This window comes from Zootermopsis nevadensis, unplaced genomic scaffold (genome assembly GCF_977971745.1).
Source record: "Zootermopsis nevadensis isolate Lab colony 2312 unplaced genomic scaffold, Znev_1.0 Znev_ptg000028l, whole genome shotgun sequence".
Taxonomy (NCBI): Eukaryota; Metazoa; Arthropoda; class Insecta; order Blattodea; family Termopsidae; genus Zootermopsis; species Zootermopsis nevadensis.
In genome coordinates this window covers 407,027-433,966 of record NW_028259160.1, presented here as the reverse complement: position 1 = coordinate 433,966, position 26,940 = coordinate 407,027, and the positions used below count along the sequence as shown (strand labels likewise).

The following is a 26,940-nucleotide window of genomic DNA, read 5'->3' as shown; positions in this document are numbered from 1 at the left end:
GACTTGCATATGATTAAAATTTACATATCCAAGTTTACATTGGGTTCACAAAGCACAACCTTTCAATTACATTCAACTCGCAAGAATCCCTCATATCAGGCCACATCTTTACCAAGAAATGATGGTAGGGAAGAAAGTGACTTTGGCAGTCAGTAAGGAAGGGACTTCACTTATTTCTAATGGGGTTCAAACTCAGTGGTGGTGATGGCAAGATCTTGCATGGTCTTCCTCAGTCTAGGCAAATTCTGGGACAGAACCTTAAAATATGCCAGGACTACTTCTGCATTCTTTCAAATTCATCTCATAGTCATTTTACCATTTGACAATACACCGTGTTTCAAAAGTAGCTTTACAACTTTGCAGGAGAATATAAATTTATTTAAAGGACGTGCGCAATATTCTTAAATGCACAAATTTAGCCAAACACATCAAGTTTCATGCACATAAACTGTAGTACCGAAAACCGCCACGAAAGCACGTTCCATGTCACTGGTAAGGTCAACGCCCACAACTGCAGGATTTGGGTTAGTGAAAATCCACATGCCTTCCTGGAACATGTTTGTGACAGTCCAAAAGTTAATGTATTTTGCGCCCTCAGCAAAGATAAAGTGTACGGCCCCTTTTTTTCATGGAGAAGACCGTTACCGGCGTTGTGTATCTGGACATGCTCCAACAGTTCCTCATTCCACAACTTGACAAAGATGACCAGGAAGGACGCATTCACTTCCAGCAAGACGGTGCACCCCCTCATTACCTCGGAGAAGTGCGCGAGTACTTCAACAACCGTTTCCCAGGTCGGTGGATTGGTCGGGCCGCACCAATAGCATGGCCACCTCGTTCCCCGGATCCAACACCTTTAGATTTTTTTCTAGTGGAGATTTGTTAAAGGTCAAGTGTATGTGCCACCCTTACCTGCAAATGTGGCCGAACTCCGAACTTGAATTACCGCCGCAGTTGCTGAAGTGACACCGAAGATGCTACACCGCATGTGGCAAGATATTGACTACAGATGGGACGTCTGCCGCATAACAAATGGAAGTCACATTGAACCATAAAAATCCGATGGACATAAAACTTGAAGTGTTTGACTACATTTCTATGTTCTGAAATTATATTTATCTCCTATCAGTTCACCAGTATCTCGCTCTCAAGTTGTAAAGCTACTTTTGAAACACGCTGTATATAGGCACAAACTATTGAGTTTAAAAAGGATTGTTTAATAAACAAAAAGGAAATATTTTATTTGTTATATACTTGTGCTTATGGGCATATGTTTGGTTGTTTTATTGCAGCTACTGAATGCAGCGTATAGCAAGTTGCAGGTCTCCATGCAGGAGAAGAAGGTGGATGCAAAGGCACAGGAAGCTAGCAACCTTTGGGAGCCCGACAGCAAGGGGCACATGAATGGGGTAAGTACATCAGTGCTATGACCAGGTGCCAGGACAGCATATTTTCTAAAAAAAATATCTTGGTATCACAAATTTTCTGGTGTATTTTTGTAAATTTTTTGTATTTTTATGTGTGGAATTTTTTTAAAATTCGTATCATATAGTTCTGATATTGTGTACAACAGTATCAGAATCATTAATGAAGTCTTCTCGGGCTATCAGCTGTGTTAGTTGGTGATCGATCGCCGACGTTTTGAGGACCATCTCTGTCCACATTTTCAAGGCTGTTGACTGTGACTCGTAGCGCGAACTAGTTTAAATGTCCAAGACTCGTGCAAGTATCCGAGCGGCGTTTGGTGGGGGAGTGTGGAATGTGTGGCGGGGTGTTGTCTTTGTACTGCTGGAACTCTAGGTTGCTGGAGTAAGTTGATTACCGGATCCCATGATCACCCAAGTGTGAAGCCTCCTTCTCTGTTGAAGTTACTTGGGTGGAGCTTGATCTCGACAGCCTCATTTATTTTGCGGTCCATATATCCTGTTGTCTTCTCGAGGACCATGGTGTTGACAAAATCGATGTTATGTCCTGTCTCAAATCTGTGTTCCGCCACCGCAGACTTCTCTGGCTGGAGTAAAAGGCATATACGGTTAGTTAGGTTATGGGCCTGATGACCTGGGCTCAATTCCTGGCAGGGCAGTATTTTCTCTTTGTTCCAACAAGACTAGAGCTCTGTGGCTACTCAGCCTTCTATTTAATGGTTCTGGTGTTCTTTCCTCATGAGTGAAGTTTTAGGGGCATAATGCTTACCATTTACCACCTTTCTGTGCTGAGGTTAAGCATTCATGGAGCCATACCTCCAGCCTTACATGTTGTGGCATCGTGGTTAGTCAAACACCAAGAACAACTTTACCTTTACCTGTCGACCGTACAGAAGTGCTTTCTAGCGTGTGCTAGTTTGTGATTATCCTGTAGAGGTGAACTGAGCTGTTGCTTTGTGTAATATTTTGGCTGTGAGCCAACTTTTCGGAGGAACATTTGTATGGTTTTGGTATTAAAATCCATTACTTTGAAAGCAGCCATGTCTGTGTTTTCAGGATGTTCAGCAGTCTTGGCAGGGACTGTTGCGATCACTGTATGAGCGCATCGTGGTGCTGGAGCAGAGGAACCGAGAGCAGGACATCCAACTTGAAAACATGAAACGACAGCTGTTTGCCAACATTGACCAGGTTTCGCAGGACCTTGCTTTGCGGTACTGCAATGGCACTTACTTGTGGACAGTGACGCAGATCTCAAAGAAGTTGGTGTCCATGGCAACCAATCCCACACGCTCAATGTTCTACAGCCCAGGGTTTTACACTGCCCCTAATGGATACAGGTATGAACTTCGTTACTTCGACAGTCATTCAAGTAATTGACTGTGCTGTGTGAGTAACAAGGTGAAACTTGTTACAATGCTTTCACACTTAAAGGAATTTTGAATTGACATGATGTAAAATAAGGGATGCTTTATCCCTGGTGGTTTTTATCGTACATTAGTTTTCTGATTTGCATGAAATGAAAAATTATGATGTATGCATGTCTCATATATGGAACTACTGAACAGATTTTGATGAAAATTGGTAATGGTGATGCATACTAAATATTGTTTTTAGTAAATTATATTTTGGCAAATGAAATTTCAGTGTGCTCTGGGTATGGACAAGTGGCTGGTGCCCGTATTTGGTGATGAACTTTCAGGTTCCCAAAATGGTTGAGCGACTGTTAGTTTATCAAGAAAGTCTTTACTCCATGGAGTTAGTTTTATGGTATTAGTTAGTGCAGTTCTTTATAACTTATACTTTACATGAAGCTCAAATTGAAGTTTTAATTTTCACAAAGAGTTGCTCATCATACAAGAAATTGATATACAGAGAGTCCCAAAAATATATATACACGGCAGCTACTTTGGTGGCTGCTTGTCAGTGAGTTGCTCACTGCTGTTAATTGTGTCATGAAGCTAACAGTGGTCATTTTGAACATCTACAGTACATTTTCTAATTCACTAAGTGCCAATGCTGACATGTAATTCTGGGATACTGGTTACTGGGAACGACCCGTTGTTCAAGCACTTGAGCACTGCCGGTCCCAACTTTCGTTGTCTTGATTTATAGACATTCGATAGGACTCATTGGACGAGGGATCGGCCCATCGCAAGGCCTCTACCTGTACACAGGACAGCACAACACAGAAAAACGGGGACAAACATCCATGGCTTGAATGGGATTCGAACCCACGGTCCCAGTGACCACGCGGCAATTTCATTAATGAGTGTGTGTATACATCTTTTTGGTACACCTTGTGTCAGTGAGGGCCCCCATGTGGAAATTTACTGATATAAACTCTTTGAGATAAGCTTAATCTTTAAATGTTGCTATTTAAATTCTTGGCGTACTCTTTCGTTTAATATGTCATCTGGTATAAATTAAGACTTATTTTTAATTTACAACCCGATATAAAGACAAATAGATCTGAATAGCTCAGTCAGTATAGTGACTGATTATGTGTTGGATGGTCGGGGTTTGGTACCTGACAGGGGCAGAGGATTTTCTGCATCCAGACTAGCTCTGGGGCCCACCCAGCCTCCTGTCTAATGGCTACCTGGGATCCTCTCCCTGGGGGTAAAGCACGGCCGGGGTGTGATGCTGACCATTCACCCCCATCTAGTTTTGAGGTTGAGAAAAGTAGGCATTTTCCTCTTCCCCCCTGAACACCTACATGACACATAGTGGGACACCTTTTGCATATGTAGACAATTAAATTAGTTACATCCCGTGTTTTATTAAACAGTTTATGTTGTGTGAACCTAATGCAACAGATGGATATGCTCACTGACTGAGATGAGGTAAGTCAGACGCAACTTTGGTCAGGCGCGCGAGGACCATGCCTCGGACCGCGTGGCCACTGCTGCCGGCTTTGCGCAGATACGTGGATGGAAGTGGAAGTATCTTTTTCACAGTTACACATGCTTGAATATGTGGAAATTCATATGGCAGTCGGATGAATGTTTATGTATATACGAGGGGCGTATACAAATGATTTAGACTAACCTGAATTATGTGATCTTTGATGGTGGTGGCGTCACTATCGGGGAGTCGGTGACCACGCAGGGGATCAGTTCCGACACTCTTTGAATCATTTGTGGAGCTCTTGATGTTCTGGGATGACCGCTGCTGGATCCCTTTTTCACTGTTTCGTTGTCACATGCGAAGCCTGTCACCCAATTGAACACAGTTGCACGTGCAGTCACTGGGGTTCACCATGCTCCCACACCCGCCCTATTCCCCCGACCTGGCACCAAGTGACTATGCCCTCTTCCGTGAGATGAAGAATCCCCTGTGTGGTCACCGATTCCCCGATAGTGACGCCTTACATGATGCTGTCAGGGAGTGGGTACGAGACACCCCCAAACAATAGTTGCGTGAGGCAATACGGAAATTGCCAGAGAGATGGCAACGGTGCATCAACCTCCAGGGAGAATATGTGGAACGGGCCAAAGTGTAAACTGGGAGCCACCACCATCAAGGATCACATAATTCAGGTTAATCTAAATCATTTGTATACGCCCCTCGTAACTTTCAGACTCAGGTCTATTGAAATATCACTTAATTCCACATTGCTCTCATCACCTGGGGCTTTGAAGTTACCCGCCCATGGGCGGATGGTTTTGAATAAGTTTTGAAAAGGAAAATACTGTACATGGACATAACGACAGTGAAACTGTGACAGTATGTGATGTGATGTGATGTGATTTGTGTAGTTAAGTGATCTTGTCTATCTGTGCACCAAAAGTTATTTAATGGAAGTAATTTTGGTTTGTGTTATTGCAATGTAACATCCGTTGGAAGTTTACTGATGTTTCAGAAGTGTTTACTGCCTTCGTCATCATAAGGGCTGGCAGCAAGCACATCTGAAATGTAGGTAACGTCTACCAGACTACGTGGTACAATAACCCAACAGACAGACATCCTAAAAAATGTCAGTGTTCATTGTCCACGCAAAGAACTATAAAGAGGTGAAGTATAATTTTACAGTGAAATGTCATTGTAACGAAATCATGAGGGTGACGAAATGATATTCCAAAGAACAAAATTTAGTTACATTTAAACACATTAGAAAAGTCAGAATGATTGTTAGTTCGTCTTCTTCTACTATGGCTCTCCGGTCCGTATTCGGTCCATGGCCTCCTCAATTCTCCTCTTCCGTTAGGTCCTCTGTTAGGTCCGTCTGTCCGAGGCTTTGATCGAGGTTTCGAAACATCTTCCTTTTTACGGTGCAAGGTTGTTAGCATTGCGACCAACACCCAACCTGGAGGAACAGGGTACCTGTCTTAGTCTGACCTCTCCCTAGGGAGGCCCTACCAGTAGCTATGCTACTGCCAACATAGCTCTTGGGATCACTGAGGTACTCAAGCCCCACCACCAGGACAAGGTGCAGGTACCATTAAGTGAGGTGATTGTTAGTTACATATAAAAAACTGAAAGAGACAAACTTACTGTGTTTACTTAGTAAAAAAAAGCCCGAATATTTTTTCTGCACATCCATTTTTACTAGAAATTCAACGTAAATTGCGATTAATGAGCTGGTGGTCTAGTGGTTAGTGTGTTTGCCACTGGACCTCAAGGTTCGCGGGTTCAAACCTGGCTGAGTTCGATGGATTTTTAAGGGTGATAAAAATCCGTAGCATAATATCCGTTGGAGGGGAAGTAAAGCCGGCGGTCCCATGTTGTAGATTTACGGCATGTAAAAGAACTATTTTAACATGAACGAGATGTTTCGTAAGCAAAATTCAGCGGCCCTTTGTCACCCATGTGTGTACTAGATAGCTCTAGCAGTCGTCAGGAAAGATTGAGCTGGTGGATGTGGTTATGTACCGTACATTTTTAGTTTTTTTAAATTGCTTGCAGTTATTGTGAAGTTAATTTCCTCTGTTATTCTTGTAATGCAGTTGATACTAATTTCTATAACTAACAGCTAAATACACAAATAATCCACAGGATAATTAAATGAGTTTAGAATGCGAACGAGAGTTTTTATTTCAGTTGAATCGAAACGCTCGGAGATTGATCGTATCGATACACGGTGTCGTTCGACTCTAATCGGGCAGTGAAAACGCGCCATTTGTGCTAGAGTCAAATCGAAACGCAAGCCAGTTGATCACGTCTAAACACGGTTTCAGTTTTGGCTGTGCGGCTAGTTTAGCGATTGACTAAGTGACGGTGTACCGCGGTAGCAAGTAGGGTGGAATGCGTTTCTTGGGTTACGGTTGAGACGGGGATGTTTTTTTTATTCATGGGGTTTCTCCCATGAAACACCATGGCCGAGACCACTGTGTACGTTCTTGTGCTTTTCCGTAATGAACATTTCTTTGCGATACTTTCTCTTCCGCCCCGTCTCTGTCTCGCATATGCCTAGGCGAATTTTTTAAACTTTGCGTCACATTGCTTAATGATTTTAATTTTACAAATTTCGTTTTCAGATTACATTTTTTCGTAGGGTGATGGATTTTCGTTACAGTGGTATTCGTTAAAGTGAAACATTTTTACATAAATATGTGCATTAAATTGGTGGGGTGCCAGAAGAAAAATCCGTTTTACCAAATATTTCGTTATGTGCCAGCTTTCGTTAAAATGACATTTCACTGTATGATATTAAAATTACTGTATATAAGTGTATTTGTGTTATGCAGCAGTGAAATACTTATATAAAAAGTGTTACCAAGTTATACTATCACAGTGTTTATGTGTACAGGTTTTGTGCGCGGTTGAATCTTTCTCCAAATGACCATTCTCACATCGCCCTTCACATACACCTCATGCGGACAGGTCACGATGATTCTCTTTCTTGGCCGTTCACTGGACGTATCACTTTTATGCTTGTGAATGCCACGGACTCTAGTCGACATATTTGTGACACGGTGATGTCACGTCCAGAACTACATGCTTTTAAGCGTCCGCTGAGGGACATGAACCTACTTGGATTCGGATATACCGAGTTTGTGTCTGTGCATGATCTGTTAATATCTACTCAGGGATTTGTGACTCCTGATGACAGCATTCTGATCAAACTGCATATTCTCAGTGTATGACGTGGAAAGTGTATGGCCTGGTTTCTTTTCAGGTCAGTATTCTTTATTTTATTGTTTGATAGTTTGAAGAACCTGCATGTGAGGGATAGTCAGTGCCCTTGGAAACTAAAGATTTTATTTAATTCATATGCCAGTATGGTGCCTTTATATCCCTTCATATACAGCTGCTCTATTGGTTTAGTTTTTATTTTAACACATGAAAACAAGTTACTGACAGTAATGTCTTTACAAAGGTTATTGCATGCCTTGTTGAATAAGAGACACACTGCAGGTTTGTAGTGATATTGGCATGTATAAAGACAACTTTTCAAAGCTTATTGCTGTTACAACGTAAAGTACGATGATAATGAATTGAAAGAGTAAGATGTTATTCTGATAGTTCATTGTGACTGACTTGTGGGTTGTAGTGTCTTTTACTCTCATAATGGAAGTAGCAGTAACCTATGAAATGTTAGTAAACTTATACCACACTACACAGTGCTACAATCCAGAAGGTAGCAATTTTCTAGGTCAGAAATCGTCCAACCAGAAATATTTGCCAGTGCTATGGTTTCTGACAGACCTTGAAACATATGGGTTTTAACCCTACAATACATGATTTTTGTTTTTGTTTTAAATGAAAATAGTATTTTTAAGCAGTTGTGCAGGACTGTGATCCATGAAAAAATAATACAAAAAGTTTCAGTGTGATTTTATATTTTTATTGAATTATTAATTTTTGCTAAAAGGGTACACTGTGCACTGGGATCAAGTTCAGTCTGTATTTCTATTTTATTACTTATTTTTTTATTTAGAGTATAATGATTTTTTCTATAGCAAGCTGACGTGCCATAAAATATCCTCTTCAAGCCATAAAACTGCGAATTCACTTATCTATAGAAATGGAAATCAAACTCAACATTTCAAACATGAAATAATAAATCAAACTGTCGTAAAACAAAGCAAATATCTGTAACAGTGATGATGATAATATTATATAAAAAGTAAATATTTTACTCCAATTTTAAGTACTCAGTCGTGGTGGTCTGTGAAACAACTGGAATTCTTCAATTTCTTGTGTGAACGTGTTTGTAGTGTTTGCCACTTTTCTTCAGACAGAGTGGAATATCACACATTTCACTGTATGCGGTGTGAATTCTTTGCAACCGAGATACATCTTTGCTTTTTGTCTAGCAGGTCAGGCAAGTGGTCAGTTGAATCAAATTGATTGCAGGTCTTTGCAGTTAGCATTCTTTCTAGATCATCATTACTCGGTCACCCTCTCTTCCCCATCACTTGATGAACTAACACAGAGTTTTGTCCAGTTGAATTGAAATGATAGAGTTTCAGGCTACAATTTTCGAGAGCTCTATCTCGACCAGTTTATATTTCTAAATCATGGCAGTAGCATGACATTCCACTTAAAAACATTTTTAGCTGTACCTAGGTGTGAAATAAGCAAACATACAACTTTTAACACCATAAAAAAGACACTTGCCATACGCGTTTCAACCTCTAGAGGTCATCATCAGTGGCCTCAGGGAAATTAATTCATTTAACCAAAATGGTTTAGAAATAAATAATGAATAGGGTATTTAACAAAAGTATTTCAAGCGACACTGCACTAGATGTTATTCACAGGAGTTGAACTCTGCACTTAGCTATTGATCTGAATAACATCTAGTGCAGTGTCGCTTGAAATACTTTTGTTAAATACCCTATTCATTATTTATTTCTAAACCATTTGTTTAAATGAATTAATTTCCCTGAGGCCACTGATGATGACCTCTTGAGGTTGAAACGCATATGGCAAGTGTCTTTTTTATGGTGTTAAAAGTTGTATGTTTACTTATTTTATATCTAATACACTACACAGTATGCAAATTTTACGTACCTAGGTGGTTTGTGAGGTATGTGCTGCTTCGGGTGATGTCTTGCTTTGATAGCACTTATCAGTGCTTAGCCTTTCTTTCATTGGTATGGTACCAAACTTTGATTTACGTAGCTTAGATACATGATGTAATTGATATAGCTCAGTGTTGTGCAACCTTTCTACACCAGTGGCGCGCTAAATATTGTCAAAATGCCATGGTGGCACACCGACCCCATTTTGTGTATTCTGTGTGTATGGCATTGACTGGCCGCGACAACTTCTTACAAATCGACCCCAACTGAAAAATGTTCTATTTGTTCTTAATTATATATCTTTATTATTGTCACTTATTTTAAATATATTCATTATTTTAAATAAACTAAAATATATTTATACATATTGTTTAATCATTAAAACTTAAAGATACTTTGTCATGTTTTTATATCTAGATTATATGTAATTATTTAACAATATCTAAATCACTTTCCCGTGACCCAAAAATCCTGCTGCGTATGAAATATTTTTATGGAATATGACCGTCATTTACAAGAACTGGATGTGAGCAGAGAAAATTTTTAAATTTAAAATGAAGCTAAACATCTTGCTATGTGGTTCCCAATTACTTTTGCCTCTCTTTGCAGAAAAATACATAGAGTAGAAATAAAAGTAGATCTAGTCTGCCCAACCATAATGAAGAAAATTAAAACTGAGACAGATCAGAAAACAAGATAAACTGTCTCATTATGCCACGGAACACCGGTTGTGCGTCACTGATATAGCTGGTCGTGATTTGTTATACTGGAATTGTCGTGAAGATGGAGGTGTTTCCTTATTTTCTCAAAACGATGCAGGCTCTTTGTTTCAATTGCTGTAGATACACCAGCTTCACTATTTAAAATGTGTCTCACCTTTTTCATAGGGACTGCAGAGGGAATTTTACAAACCCCTAAGTACTTTTACGTCTTATAGAGTGGCTTGAAATGGCTTATTTGGGTTCATTACAATGTTATAAAGCGTGATCTGTTCTGTTGTTCTCATTGATAAATTAAGCAAATGAGAGATAAATGTGTATGGATTTTTCAATTCTGTGACTTCATGAGGCAGGGAAGTGTTTCTCTTTGAAATATTTTATTTGCAGTTCCACTGACACTAAATTCTTCCACAACAAATGTTTCTTATTCCTCCCATTATCTTTGTGTAAATCTGGGGAACATGCACATTTAGCAGTATCTGGTAATGCATTAGGAACTGATAAATTTTATACCTGTTTGTGAGTTGTTTCTTCAGGCTGATTACCAGTTTTATGTTTATTCTTTCAGAGGGCATGATTGTAAAGAGAATGTCTTCCTGAGTTAGAAATTTGAAATTACCCTTTCCTGCATTTTTAGTTAATCATTGCATTCAGACTTTCTTCATTTCTTTCAGCTACAGAATCACGGTCCGTGGCTGTAATAATAAATGTAGACCAACCTGAGGCTGCTTAAATGTTGTCTATTCCTGGTTCAGAGCTTTACGTCTTTATACCACGTTTAGCACAGAAATGCACTTAGTCTGTCCATGATTTGTGTTTGTCCTGATACTTATACTACCCTTTAATTTTCATTTCAGAAGTTTTTATTTCTGACTTGCGCATAGATATTTATTTTTGTAGATCGGTATACAGAATGATATTTTGTCACCTGACATTTTAAAAATTTACGACAACACTGAAGTGAGTCTCGAGATGACGTTGTGTGTGAATGATCAGAGTGTTTTTTGTAGGAACATTTTGTTCTTTTGACAAGTGTTGTGATGCTGTTTATTGAAAATGTTGAGAGTTTCCTGTCCATAATATACCAACTACAGACGTACTTTCCCAGCTTGTCAGACGTACTTTCCCAGGAATTGTTTGAAATGTGCAAAGGGAATCATGCGTGTTATTGACTTTTATTCTATGGGAATAGGGAATTAAATCCGCATACTATGAGGCTGCTGGCTGAGTGAACAGTCTAGTAGAAAACTAGTCTGACTTACAACCAGCTTAATTGTGCGTAAGCCATAGCACATGGGCAACTTAGGTTACGTGATAATATAGTCACTTCTCTCCTCCTAAAAATCTGCTGGCGCATTCTGACAGAAGAATTAGCGATTTATTGATGTGTAGTGGTCTCATAGAATAATCTGACAATTTAGCGAACATGAGGAGGATGGGAAGTGTGTGCAATATCTTGGTCAGGGATCAGTAAGGGGAGAGACAGCTTGGAAGATGTAAATGTATCTAGGATGATACAGATCTTAAGGATAAGGTTGGGATGTTGACAGGATTCGTCTGGCTCAGAGAAGGGTCTGTTGGTAGGTTTTTGCGAACGCAATGACGAGGTTCCGTAAATGAAGGAAATTTCTTGACTAACTGAGCAACTGTAATTGCTCAAGGAAAATTGTTGCAGGGAGTTAAGAAGTGAATGAATTGGATTCAATGTGTACTTTAATTAAGCTTCCTGAAACCCAAAACTAGAATTTGATTTTGTACTAAAGAATGTCTGTACTGTACAGCTGTTTATCCCATGCCATGAAGGAATGAAATCCATGCATTTTAATCCTAAGAGATAGAGGGAGGTAGCAGTCAGCTTCATGTTTAATTTATTCTTTGTTCAGGAAGAGATTCTGCCGGTTGAGAAGTTTGTGTGCTCCAAACCTGTTCTGAATACAGAGAAAGACCCATACTGGGAATTGAACCACGGTTATCCAATTAATAGCCACTTATTTCAGTGTTTGGGTTATCTTGGTTTATAATTGTGCACCGGCATCATTTCGTAACTATTAGATGAGTGTGGCTGATTGTCTCCACTTAGCCTCGGAGGCAAACGGTTTTCATACTTAACCTGGAAATGCGTTAGTTTAAAATTAAAATGCTTCAAGTTTAATTAGCAATTGATTTACAGTTTGGAGCATAAGCATTACTGTGAACAGTCGGGAATTATTAAGGAAGAACGTAGATCCGTTTAGCTTTTGTGCAAAATTAGTAAGTCAAAATGTTGGCCATGGAAAGTATTCGTATTGTGTCTCGTGAATGTGTGTAGGTCTGCAGCTTTTATATGAAATACTTTGTGTGGGTCTGTGGGAGGAATGGGGGTAGCCTTAGAATCTTCAAACCTGACATCTTTCAGTAGGCCTGCTTGAAATTATGCGTAATCATAGGCTATATTAAAATATATCTTCTCTTTGAACTCATGTTAATTAGGCTTATTAAGCCAGAATTCTTTAACTCTCTTCCAAGAACGTCTTTCCACCTTTTCGTTCTATTACCTCTGTTTCATTTTCCGACTGAGTGGCATTTAAGTGCTAATTTTGGTAGTATGTCTTCTTGCATCCTTTCAAAGCGATCTTTCCGCTGTTTCTGGTTTCTCGTATTTGAATTTCTTGTTCTGTGTTTTGTACTTTCAATATTTCTTTACGTCTAATTTTGTATATCCTAGTAATGGCCTTAAGAATATCATCTGCGCTGCTTCCAAACATTGTTTCTCTTTTATTTAACATCCATGTGTCACTTCCATTTTTGAGAGATGTTTTCAGTTTTTTTATTAGACATTTATTTACGTTAAATTATGTAATCATTAATATTCAAGTAGACGAAAATGTTCAACTAACTACATGTAGGCCTGTCGTGGTGGGTAGTCGTATTCAGTGAGAACTTACATTACCGTGACCTGATATTCTAATGAAGGATGCCTTCTTCAGGACATATTTCACTCTTGGCCTGAGTACGGCTGTCATTACACACCGCTGGCATAGACGAAGCGAGTCCCAACCATAGCTGCTGTCACACGCACAAGAGTTTTATATCGCTAATCTTGTGCAGTGTCCAGCAGCTGCGGTGAGGAGTTCTGACTTGCCACTGCAAGGAAATGGTCCTCCTATAAGCTGGGGTGTTACGGCACGAAGTTCCGGTTTTGAAGGAAATTTGTGTGAATCATGGTATCAGGCTGTTGCCTTCGATACTGAATTGTAGCTCCGCACTATTAAATGAATGAACTGTTAACGAAACTTGTACAGCATACATAAAGAAACTGATATTTCCACCTGAAACAGAGAGGTTGAAAATTAAATGAGCTATAAGTTCATATATTTTCAGTATGAGCAAAACCCTCAATTATAAATTTGCACAATAAGTGGTCTTGTGAAAATGATATTATATTGTGGACGTGAAATTATATTTTTTAATTAAAATAATATCAATTGCTTTAGACGAGGGTGTCTATTAACCAACTTTAATTTTGAAGATCCAAAATTCATGTAAGACTTGAGGTTCTCACAGCGGTGAGTATGAAGGTTTCCGTCTTCTGGGTTATTGCGCTGTGTAGTCTGGTCGATGTTTACCAACGTTTCAGAGGTCATACTGCCTCCGTCATCAGGGCGATCGCCCTGATGACGGAGGCAGTATGACTACACAGCGCAATAACCCAGAAGACGGAAACCTTCATCCAAAATTCAGTTTTCATTAGTATTACTTTAATATTTCATTTTTTCCTAGATGATGAATTTCTTAAAAACAGCAGAAGTACAGAACTTTGGTCTTATTTACTTTGCTGACATGAATCCTCCTCCCCCTTGGTAATGGAGTCCTCCCTATGAATTCTGCCAAAATGAGGCAGTCTCAGGTGAATTTAATGTAAAAGTTGGTTAAAAGCAGACACTGCAGTGCTACATGGTTTATTTTCTTCACTTTATATGAAATAATTTGACAATTCTTATTACTGATGATGTCATAGTGCACAGTCTCTCTTCTAATTCTTCTGCAAGTATTGCTAGTTCTTCAAATGCATCATACGTGAAACCCATATTTTATGAAAATGAGCTGTTACAAAAACTTTAGGGGCTAGATGTCGTAGCTTTAAGATGCAGATAGCTCTAAATTCGTATGGCTTTTGTACGGTCTGTGTAGAGGATTTTTTATTTTTTATATCGAGCGTTTTCTGTGAATTAGTACACAAACCTTTGTTTCTAATTCAAAATCACTCTGTATACTTGCACCTAGCTGTTTGAAGTATATCTTAAATTTGTGGAGGCTTGACTATGACGTCGATTGTTATGATACCGAAAAATGAGATGAAAAGTTTTAGCTGGAGGTCGGCGCTGTCATATACGAATGTGTGATTGTGCTCGTTCGACGTAGCATCACACTCATTTCGTTTCATTCCTGAGAAATTGCAACTCAGAGGATCAGAATCCTTCGTGAGAAGATGGTAATTGCTTAGCTAGTAAAATGTGCCGCATTTTATGGGACACTGAAGTTCATTATCGTCTTCACAGGAATTCGCTGCTGATTTTTGCTCTGAGACAGTAATTATGTGGTAGTCCTAGTTTTAATACTTGGCCCGAATAATTTCGTATTCCGCCTGACGTTTGTACTACGTAATATTTAGAATTTTCTAGAGAGGCTTACTCTTTATCTTAAATTTATGGGATTGGCCCAAGGTCCCTTACGTTCAGGCTACGCCGTCTGCATTTGACGTCATTGTCTTCAAACTTTGCCGCTTCAACACTAAGAAGCAGCGATGGCCCGCCCTGGACTACGGTCGTGGTGGCCGTCAGCTTGCTTACCTTCTATTCCTGGTCCTGAAATGAAAATACCTCCCTCTTCTTGCAGGAATTATTTTTGGCCTAAGCTATACGTAAGTGACGTCAGGGATTCGATTCCCGACAGGGCGTTCAACATGACCGTCGCTGTGTCCTAAATAGTAATTACTCACCCATAGTGTGCCATCTGTCCGTCCACCTTCAACGAAATTCTTATTAACTTACAACTATGAAGATAAATATTGGAACAAACGATTACCTTCACTCAATATTCGCTTATAGTAAAATATAGTTTATTTATATACAAGCCTTTGAGGAAATTTGGCTGGATTTTCAATTTACATATTTTATTAAGTATTATTGGTGCTTAAATGATTTACATGTACCTCCGCCATGTTGTTGTATAAATTTACAAGAGTCTCCATTATATCTCATTACTAAGTAACAATGGTTCGCCGTTGAACATGATCCTTAATCATTTGCGCTCGCATCTTATCACAACCGGTTTCACTGCGATCTCACTTAGTTCCTATCTCTTGCAGTTTTCCTATTCAGGATTCTGTATGCATTTCTTGGTTACTGAGTCTCCCTGACTGACCTGCATCATCCGCCAATTCCATCTCAGGTTCACAGGTTTCACTTTCCGTGAAATACTGTGCGAATCACGAATTTTCTAGCTCGTATGTAGTCCACTTGATCTTCAGTCGCTTGTAATTTATGTTCTCTTCTCGAAGTGAGAGGCCATCTTTACTTTCACACGGGAGAACCGCATATCTGTGTTACCAATTGAAAAGAGCTGTATATTAAGATGAAACCGTAGTTTCCAGTTTTGTGAAATCAATTTCATGAAACTACTTTCCTCTGCGTATGACTCGCCTTCAGCTTCTTTTACTTATAAGCCTGTCACAAAATGGCGCGATACAGAAGCAAATGGCAAATTCCCTACGTTACCTGCGGCAAATGATCCTCGGCGACCTCGACTCCCGAACCTTCTGAATACAGGCACTGCAGTGGGCTCGTATCGTCGGTCCTTCCGGTTTTATGTTAATCTTGTAGCTACATTTGGAGGGCTGCACAGCCCCACTGCTATTGGCACGGAATTCCAGGGGCTTCTTGTCTCGAGGAATTATCCGAAGGCTGAGTCGCAGGAGGACGCGAAATGACGCGGACTTTTTTCAGATGTCCAGACGATTTCCTGGTTTGAAGTTATGAGATTTTGAGAAAAAAAATTATAACCTAAAGGTACTAAGTGATTGTATAAAACTAATTCGGATATTTCGAAACAAATACTTGAAAATGCACGCAGAATTTCCGCACATCTGTTACCCAAGAAAATTATTTCCACTTGTAACTGGTGACATCTTTTCTGCCGACAGTACAGCTCAGTCACCCGAATTTCTTAACGTCTGGCATTCGTCACATTTGTCAAACGTGTTACAGCGTCTAGGTCTCTTTAATGGTGCTTATCCGTAGGTTTTAACGTTCTGTTTGAAAGAACGATCGGTTAGTGTATCCTGTTTTTACGGGTGAACAACTGACAGTTTGAGTTTTGAGGCTTTGACTGCTGTGGAAGTGTCGAATGTGGTCTGAGTCGCAGATGTTTGCCGACATTTTTCAAGAAAGTGTCGCCTCAGTCTTCAGGGTGTTTCACTCCGTTTTTCCTCTGCTGAACGTTGTGCTCTGGTGTCTCCGAGACGCACCAAAATTAACACTTGTCTTGTGGTGGATTCCGAGCCAATTTAAATTCTAGAGACGAGATTTCTCTATCGTAAACATTTCCTTGGAAGTTGACTGTCATCTGGGATGTTGTGCCCCGCAGTCTCGTATAAATTGGCCGACGTTTCAGATGTTCTTACTGCCATCATCAGGGCGATTAATGAAACGTCATTCAATTTATTCGAGACCACACAGCGCATCATTCTAGGAGACTCAACTTTGTTCTCACCGCCGTGATAACCTAAAATGTTACAAAATATTAATCTTTCTTTACCAGCACGAGATTATTTGTCAGTAAATAAATATTTCTGCCACCTTTCGGAAGTTCGTGTTGAATATCTGTCAATGTCTTTTCGACAATATATTATAATTCGCGAATTACGGACAATTAAACCTTATAATTTGTCGGTACGCCAATTGTAAGTTCAGTTCACGAAAGACTCTTAACCATGTAGGGTCAAATCAGTTAATGATGAATACCTAACCGATCCAGCAATTTCCTGCTGTGGAGAGGTGTCAGTTTTTCAGAACACGCTATAGCCTAGTCTTGTTAAGGTGTGGGCACTTGATAGGATGCGGTTGGTATGTGAGAGGCAGAAGGGCACAACACCACAGTTTGTAGGAAACAAAAATGAATTAACATTTCGGCTGCTAAAATGGTAAAGGAGACACAGTTACATATATAAAAAATTACAATTTCTGTTAAGGCAATTCATTCGTGAAATATGGGAAAGGACATGGAAATACTGAGGTTTCTTCATCTTAGTATTTGATAGCGAAAATTAATAAATAGACACCTGAAATTTAGCATGGCGATAGATCATAAATGAATGTATTTACATTTTTGTATGAAATATTTTATGTAAGTCAACATTTACAGACATGGCGACTCTGTAAATCTTTGAGGTTATATCCAACAATTTTCACGTCGACAGAATCTGTACTTACAGAGGTCTTCCCACACATTTATAAGTGTACATGCGTATACGTACATACACGTATAATAATGTAATTATAGTAACTTTTGTTACATTTTGTATAATTGCAAGAGTCATAAAAAAGCAAGGCAGGGTGGGATTCGACTGTATTACTATCTGTCTGCTACCGTATGAGTTAGATTATGTTGTAAAATGATGTACACTTTAAATAAGCATACTTGATATCATCTCAAAGATTTGCAGGATTATAAATCTCTGTAGTAGGAAATAAGGTTATATTAGTTCCGCCTGTAACTACACGATACTGGACCCTTTGATCCAATTAAAGTAGTGGATGAACTTTTGTCAGTTGAATATTTAATAAGTCTGAGATCCTAAATTGAAGTAGTGTCTCTGATTGGCCAATGTACATCACTTGTTAAGTTTTAATTGTAGTAATAATATTTCCTAAACCGTTCACATCACAGGCTTCAGAACCATCACCACGGACTCACGCGACACATCGCTAGTGTGTACTTCTAGATCTTTGAAGAACGTACGAACGAAACTCCGAGATTTACCCTTGTAAAATGTACTGTTAGCGACTGTACCTTGATTTCGTATACTGACACAAGTTTCCGTAATACATATACATTTTAGACCCAAGTTGGGATTACTGCGCCTTCTAAATAATCTTATTGAAGTCTTAAAACTACCCCATGTCATACGATACGTAAGCATAATTACAGGTAGTTCCAGAAGTTTTGTCATCTGTGTAGAAACGGCAAGTTATATGCATTCTTCCCATAGTTTTTATAATCTTTATATTAATTCATTTATTTGTGGTTCATTTAACGACGCTGATAGGTTTTTGCATAAAACTATTTAATTGTATATTTGCATACATACTTTTAGCAGTTGTTTTGTATGGATGAGAAACTTGGCCTCTTGCCCTGAATAAAGAAAAAAGCGTAAAACAGAATGGTGTCTTTCCGACTCTTCCACGTACAAAAATTCGCGGTTTCACAATCCGAAATCCAACCGCTCTGAAACTCTCAAATGTTTAAATTCTGAAACACTATTTACAATAGTTGCATCCACTAACTATTTTTAACATTATTATTGAATGTTTATTTACTTTATCTTGCCAAACGTGTTTCGGCACAATGGAGTCGTCGTCAGTGGGTGTATATTGACGTATTCGGTTCAAACGTAAAGGATGAAAGGATACATTAAGTTAATTAAGTCGTAAGAGGTTTTAAGATTGTGAATCAGTACGATTATGAGAATATCTCTGCACAACAGAAATTACGTAATAGGTGAATAGTGAAAATTACATAAAGAGAGACTTATTGATGTCCATTCATTGGTTTTTATTTTGAAGTTGGCAGGAAGTAATAGAACATGCAGGAACTGTAATAGTGAATGGAACTCTTGAAAAATTGGTAATGAGTAGACCAACGTCATAGAGCCAATATCTTGTCAGTAGCTGGTCGTCGTTCAGCTAGTCAAAAACTTCTGATTTGTTGAGCCGTGTAGTCTGGTAGAAGTTTCCCGATGTTTAAGAGATCCTTGCGATAGTCGCCCATGTTGATGGATGCAGCAAGGACCTCTGAAACGTCGGTATACTTCTACCAGACTACACGGCGCAAAAACCCGAAAGTCAGCAATTTTCGTACACACCGCCGTGAAAACCTCAAATCCTACTTAGTCAAAAAACTTAGTTATATGCAACCCCTTGGTTTATCATAGTATTCATAAAATCCATCCATTAGACAATATTCTGCTCCAATTAAATCCAGTTTGCAGTCTCACACCCTGTTTCTCGAACATTAATTTTTATATTATTCTTCCAAAAGTCTCCTGGTATCATGAGAGATCTCTTGCACCAACATTTTCTGACTGAAATGTTGCCTTATTTCTCATCTCTCGATGGGCACATACCCCACTCATCTCTCCCTCTTTGATTGATTCATCCTAACAATATCTGAGGTGTATAAATTATTAAATTCCTCATTGTTATTCCCTCAGCGTGAGAGACCAAGACCAATTCCCACAGAATACAAGAGGTAAACATGTACATTTGCGTATTTTAACTTATATGATTCTTGGAACAGTGAGTAGAATGGAGTTTTAAAGAAAAATAAAATGACACAGGAAAGGATCCAATGGAAGGTTTTATGAAGACCAGAATACACCTGCGGTTTTCATAATAGGAAATTTACTGAGCACTTAATGACAGTCCGGAAAAACATTACCCCTCCCTTACTACGTTATTTATTGTACTGTATAAGATTTCAGGTTCTCACAGCGATGAGTATAAAAATTGCTGTGTTTTGGAATGTTGTGACTTGTGGCGTGGTAGATGTTGTCCGACGTTTAAGAAGAGAAAGCTGTGATTATGGAAGCAGGGAACTCCTCTTAAACGTCGGCAAATTTCTGGTAATTTCGGTCAGTTAATATCGAGAAGAGTGACTGAGTCATAGTAGCCTAGTAACAGTGTTTCATTATTACCATAGAGATGGCAGCACTATTCACTCAACCCCCTTCAATCGATTGCGTGATATATAGCACACATGTTGCACTTCTCGTCATACTGTTTACTGGATGGACACAGGTGTTGGGGCTACCTAGTGGCATTGTGGGGAGTTACATAAACAAATCACAATGTTATGTTAATGTACAGGAATCTGCATGTCATTTGAGCACCTAGCAGAAGTATGTCTTAACGCCAAAATACAAAATTATCTTTTTTTCTTGTAGACACACGAATGTTGTGTCTATAATGGAAGTACATACTATTTTGCTCTTAAAATACAAGAAATAAAGCGTCTAATGTCGTTGTCTGGAAATAAAGTGTTCTAAAGCGTAAACAATTCAAAATCAAATCATAATTGCGTGAACTTGCAAACAGAAAAAATGACACAAATTGACGAAATTTGTTTATGTATTTAGTCATTTATTAGAGTCAAAAGCAATATAAAATTATTCCATACAACCGACGCATACTCTGGCTTTTGACTTAAGTAAAGCATTACATAAAACAAACTCTCTAAAGAAGATAAACCCCAATGTCGTTAGTGTACGAGACTACGAAAATTAGATTTGTCTAACATAACACCAAGACCTTTTAAACAGTCAATACGCAAAATTGAAATATCAGTTACATGGTAATTACAACGGCTATGGTTGATCTTGTGTATGGGATATGTTATTTTAGTTTGTGAGTGCTAAATTCCATATAGTTTTCACAGCTTCACTCTTGTACCGAATCAATATCAGCTTGAAGATATCTGCAATAAAATTTGCGGCCCAATACATTTGCCCCTAATTGACAAGGTGGAAGGGTTTTGAAATGCTGGCTCACGAAGAAAAGTTTGCGTATCGCTGATCTAGCTGACAAGCAGCTTTGAAACCGCTTAACGTAAAGTGGAGATAGTCAAAAATCATGGATCTTATGCAGTAAAAGAGTATGAGACACTATCGTAAGATAAAAATGGAGTCGAATAACAATAATAATTCCAATTATTCATTTTAATCCGTGTGATCACAATATAATTTTATTTAAAATTTCTTATAATTAAGATAATAAAATATCATTCATGTTCCATATCGATTGATCGATTTACATTTCGGAACATTTACACAACATGTTTCGGTTTTTATAAAACCATCATCAGGTGTAAAATATAGCTAAGAACTTAAAACTCAATTATGATTTCTGTAGTTTTTTGGTGATGTTTCATTACGTTTGTTTTTCCATTTTTTGGGCGAAGGTGTTGTTTTTCTTAAATGTTGACCCACACCTATTCGAAGACACTAGTACTTCTGGACATATCGGGACACTCAGTCCTACATCTTCGGCCGATATGTACATCTAATAACATTTAAGAAAAACAACACATTCGCCCAAAAAATGGAAAAACAAACGTAATGAAACATCACCAAAAAACTACAGAAATCATAATTGAGTTTTAAGTTCTTAGATATATTTTACACCTGATGATGGTTTTATAAAAACCGAAACATGTTGTGTAAATGTTCCGAAATGTAAATCGATCAATCGATATGGAACATGAATGATATTTTATTATCTTAATTATAAGAAATTTTAAATAAAATTATATTGTGATCAGACGGATTAAAATAAATAATTGTTATAATATTCACAATATGACGCAATTACACTATCTTAATAATAATTCCGTGAGATACCTCTCAGTATTAATTAGACGCCTGTGAAAAGCATGTTGTGAATTAACACGACGTGAGAGACCAATAATAAATTGTAAACTTATCTAAATAAAAATAAAGTTATAAGTTCTTCGCCTTCTCTCTCTATTTACGTATGTGAGAAGACAAGAAATATACGTCGCTTGTTCGTCACGTTACGATCTCGTTTTATAGAATAATTGCATTACACGATCTGCACATATTCTGGACGTTTCAACGATGTTCTTACATTAGGAAATTTTGAGTTGTGGCCTTCTGAGTTAAGACGCAGTGAATGTTGTCTTATAGATGGTTAGATGTTTACCAATGTATCTGAAAGAAAATACCGCCTCGATAACTAGGACAGAAGTCGTACCCTGAAGAAGGGATCGATATATTTCTTCGAAACATTTATAAACATGCTCAACATTACACGGTGTCTTAACCTAGAAGGCCACAATCCAAATTAGCTTTTACGTGTGCCCTCGTAAGTTTTCTTACAACCACAGCCAAAATGTTGTGTCATGTGCTGCCATCTCTGTCGGAGTAAAATCACTGCTGAAGGCTGTAGGGTTGCAGGAATTTTTGTCAAACGAAGAAAGTTATTTTAAAAATATTTGCTTTTATTAGCATATACATTGTATGCAGGAGAGAGGAAAAAGGTTGTAAGAATATGAATTAGACTATACTGTGATTCACTGGCGAGTTTTTCTAATAGTCTCGAATTTCATCGGCTTAATATCTGCAGCTCCGAAATACAAATTTTACTGATGTTTCTATCAGCAAATCCCACACTTATGGTAATAATCTACTGTTCGTATGTAATCTAATGCCTCTGTTTTAACTTAATAAGTTTTATTACAGACGTGAAACCTTTGTTAGAATTTAAGATTTCAGTAATGGTTTTTTTTAAGATGGCTGTCTTCTGGGTTGTTGCGCTGTGTAGTCTGGTCGATGTTAACCAACGTTTCAGAGGTCATACTGCCTCCGTCATCAGGGCGATGAGTATGAAGATTTCTGTCTTCTGGGTTGTTGCGCTGTGTAGTCTGGTAGATGTTTATCAACGTTTCAGAGGTCATACTGCCTCCGTCATCAGAGTATGAAGATTTCTGTCTTCTGGGTTGTTGCGCCGTGTAGTCTGGTCGATGTTTACCAACGTTTCAGAGGTCATACTGCCTCCGTCATCAGAGTATGAAGATTTCTGTCTTCTGGGTTGTTGCGCTGTGTAGTCTGGTAGATGTTTATCAACGTTTCAGAGGTCATACTGCCTCCGTCATCAGAGTATGAAGATTTCTGTCTTCTGGGTTGTTGCGCCGTGTAGTCTGGTCGATGTTTACCAACGTTTCAGAGGTCATACTGCCTCCGTCATCAGAGTATGAAGATTTCTGTCTTCTGGGTTGTTGCGCTGTGTAGTCTGGTAGATGTTTATCAACGTTTCAGAGGTCATACTGCCTCCGTCATCAGAGTATGAAGATTTCCGTCTTCTGGGTTGTTGCGCTGTGTAGCCTGGTCGATGTTAACCAACGTTTCAGAGGTCATACTGCCTCCATCATCAGGGCGATGAGTATGAAGATTTATGTCTTCTGGGTTATTGCGCCGTGTAGTCTGGTCGATGTTTACCAACGTTTCAGAGGTCATACTGCCTCCGTCATCAGAGTATGAAGATTTCTGTCTTCTGGGTTGTTGCGCTGTGTAGTCTGGTAGATGTTTATCAACGTTTCAGAGGTCATACTGCCTCCGTCATCAGAGTATGAAGATTTCTGTCTTCTGGGTTGTTGCGCCGTGTAGTCTGGTCGATGTTTACCAACGTTTCAGAGGTCATACTGCCTCCGTCATCAGAGTATGAAGATTTCTGTCTTCTGGGTTGTTGCGCTGTGTAGTCTGGTAGATGTTAACCAACGTTTCAGAGGTCATACTGCCTCCATCATCAGGGCGATGAGTATGAAGATTTATGTCTTCTGGGTTATTGCGCCGTGTAGTCTGGTCGATGTTTACCAACGTTTCAGAGGTCATACTGCCTCCGTCATCAGAGTATGAAGATTTCTGTCTTCTGGGTTGTTGCGCTGTGTAGTCTGGTAGATGTTTATCAACGTTTCAGAGGTCATACTGCCTCCGTCATCAGAGTATGAAGATTTCTGTCTTCTGGGTTGTTGCGCTGTGTAGTCTGGTCGATGTTAACCAACGTTTCAGAGGTCATACTGCCTCCATCATCAGGGCGATGAGTATGAAGATTTATGTCTTCTGGGTTATTGCGCCGTGTAGTCTGGTCGATGTTTACCAACGTTTCAGAGGTCATACTGCCTCCGTCATCAGAGTATGAAGATTTCTGTCTTCTGGGTTGTTGCGCTGTGTAGTCTGGTAGATGTTTATCAACGTTTCAGAGGTCATACTGCCTCCGTCATCAGAGTATGAAGATTTCTGTCTTCTGGGTTGTTGCGCCGTGTAGTCTGGTCGATGTTTACCAACGTTTCAGAGGTCATACTGCCTCCGTCATCAGAGTATGAAGATTTCTGTCTTCTGGGTTGTTGCGCTGTGTAGTCTGGTAGATGTTTATCAACGTTTCAGAGGTCATACTGCCTCCGTCATCAGAGTATGAAGATTTCCGTCTTCTGGGTTGTTGCGCTGTGTAGCCTGGTCGATGTTAACCAACGTTTCAGAGGTCATACTGCCTCCGTCATCAGAGTATGAAGATTTCTGTCTTCTGGGTTCTTGCGCTGTGTGGTCTGGTCGATGTTTACCAACGTTTCAGAGGTCATACTGCCTCCGTCATCAGAGTATGAAGATTTCTGTCTTCTGGGTTGTTGCGCTGTGTAGTCTGGTCGATGTTAACCAACGTTTCAGAGGTCATACTGCCTCCGTCATCAGAGTATGAAGATTTCTGTCTTCTGGGTTCTTGCGCTGTGTGGTCTGGTCGATGTTTACCAACGTTTCAGAGGTCATACTGCCTCCGTCATCAGAGTATGAAGATTTCTGTCTTCTGGGTTGTTGCGCTGTGTAGTCTGGTCGATGTTAACCAACGTTTCAGAGGTCATACTGCCTCCGTCATCAGAGTATGAAGATTTCTGTCTTCTGGGTTGTTGCGCTGTGTAGCCTGGTCGATGTTAACCAACGTTTCAGAGGTCATACTGCCTCCGTCATCAGGGTAATGAGTTTGACGCGATGTTGGAGGCAGAAATCAACTCTGAAACGTCGGTAAACTTCTACCAGACTACACGTCGCAATAACCCAGAAGACAGCAATCTTCCTACCTCAGATTCGTTTCGAGATCGCGTCGTCGGATTATTATAACGTCGTCTTTACAACCACATAGGCTATATTAAGTCGAATTTTAGGGTGATTCTGATAATAAATAAGAAAGGATATTGAACCTGTCGTGACCTACTTTAGCTTATTGACCCAAACTCTTCCTAGACTGACTGAGGAATACCACAAACACGTCAGTCACTTCAGGGGGCCGAGATTTGAGCCAGGGATTTTGTGAATACAAAGTAATAACGTTAATCACCACATCACGACGTTCGGTGCAGAGAAAATGCACAATAGGGCTCAGAACATCACAGATAATCATGTGAGGCGTGCGTGGTGGCAGGCGAGGCGAGTCACTTGGTAGTAGCTCATCAATGAAACGACTTTTCAATGGACTCTATTTCTAGATATTAAATCGATATTGTAACTCGACTGTAGGCGGAGGTCTCTTGAAATAGGACAAGTGTAGCCTCGACTCAATTGGCGTATTTCCGTGATCAGGCATTATCGATGGTTGTCACAGGCAGTCTACAGACAGCCCGAGCTCTTAGAAGAGCTTAAGACCCCTACTTAGCTTCAAACCCTGCCGTTGTCTGAATTTCCTTGAATAATATTTTTCATTCAAGTTCTGATAAGTTGCAGGATTTTGTACATGCGATAATGAACCTCCAGATTGTACAAAATTTTTGGAAATTTCTTGACCGGGTCAGTAAGTATCAACTTCTCAAAAATCACTCTTTTCATTTAATTAGTTACGTAATTATTCGTAATGGAAACGGAGCCCCATTACATTTCCAGTACCAAAGAAATGTCGAGGTTAGCATTCATGCTTCTCACTCGAGTTTAAGTAACTGTCCGGAAACAGGCAATTGTGACTGATGCTTTTGTGATTTTCCTTAGTTCCTCCAGCCAAAAGCCGGTTTATTACTTCAGATTATTTAGGATTTGAGGTTTTCACGGCGGTGAGTCTAAAGATTGCTGTCTTCTGGGTTGTGCCGCCTAGTCTGGTAGAAGTTACCGATGTTTCAGAGGTTCTTGCGATGAGTCTCCCTGATGATGGAGGCAGCAAGGACCTCTGAAACGGCGGTAAACTTCTACCAGATTACACGGCGCAACAACCCAGAAGACAGCAATCTTCCTACCTCAGATTCGTTCGAGATAGCGTCTTTCCACAGCCTTCCCAGTTCGTCCTTCACTAATTATCATAGCGTTCAACAACATAAAATATGAGTGTGAAAGCTTCGCCAAATAAAGCAGAAGTACAATACCACATCGCATGATTTCCAGTCTGTTTTAGTCTCTGCTTCAACCATTGAAGCATGGCTTCCCATACCATCGTGAGGCGACAGGGCCTCGTGTTGTCTGTCCTCGCGAGACTGAATTGTATGCGAGTGGAATAAGCCGGACGAAGCAACACATTTCTCGGAATAATAATCAATTTTTAATTTAAACCTGTTCTTCTGAACGGAAATCTTATTATATATAATTGTCATTATTTACATTCAGCTTTAACTTAATAGGCCCTACGTTTCGTCGAAGTCTAAGTCGGTTATGTTTTCAAATTAATTTCATACAAGACGCTAATGCAACAAAATGTTTTGAGGTCTTGGCATGTCGGCATTTGGTGGCATTCATGAAACTGCGTTCGTTACTACAGCAAGGGAAAGAACATACGTAAATAAGCATGAACGGTTTTCAGCGATTTTATTTGTTTGAAAGACAACAATCAGTTACCATAGAAACAAGTCTGCGTGGCTCTGCTGCCAACATTTGAACACGAAATATCTACTAATTTTGTGTGGTGATCTCAGTAATTAATTACACAAAACTTCCCCTGCCCCTGGAAACCTGCAGCACAACCCGCAAGTGACGTCAATCAGGGTGCCGTGACGTCAGACGTGACGTCAGGGGGTGCGTTCATGCGCAATTCG

The 26,940-nt window shown here is 39.4% G+C and overlaps 1 protein-coding gene across 10 annotated transcripts in view; it reads left to right on the top strand.

Moving 5' to 3' along the window:
* LOC110826527 (TNF-receptor-associated factor 6) overlaps nucleotides 1-26,940 on the top strand; it is a 68,936-nt gene that overhangs the window by 8,682 nt on the left and 33,314 nt on the right. For 9 of the 10 annotated variants that reach the window (XM_022057248.2, XM_022057249.2, XM_087357625.1 and 6 more), the window contains 3 exons: nucleotides 1,293-1,409; nucleotides 2,481-2,761; nucleotides 7,174-9,789. In XM_022057248.2, coding sequence (XP_021912940.1) covers nucleotides 1,293-1,409; nucleotides 2,481-2,761; nucleotides 7,174-7,510 — 735 coding nt within the window. In that variant the 3' untranslated portion in view covers nucleotides 7,511-9,789. Of the gene's footprint in view, nucleotides 1-1,292; nucleotides 1,410-2,480; nucleotides 2,762-7,173; nucleotides 9,790-26,940 lie in introns of those variants that run through there. The other variant, XM_022057242.2, reaches the window with a different exon arrangement.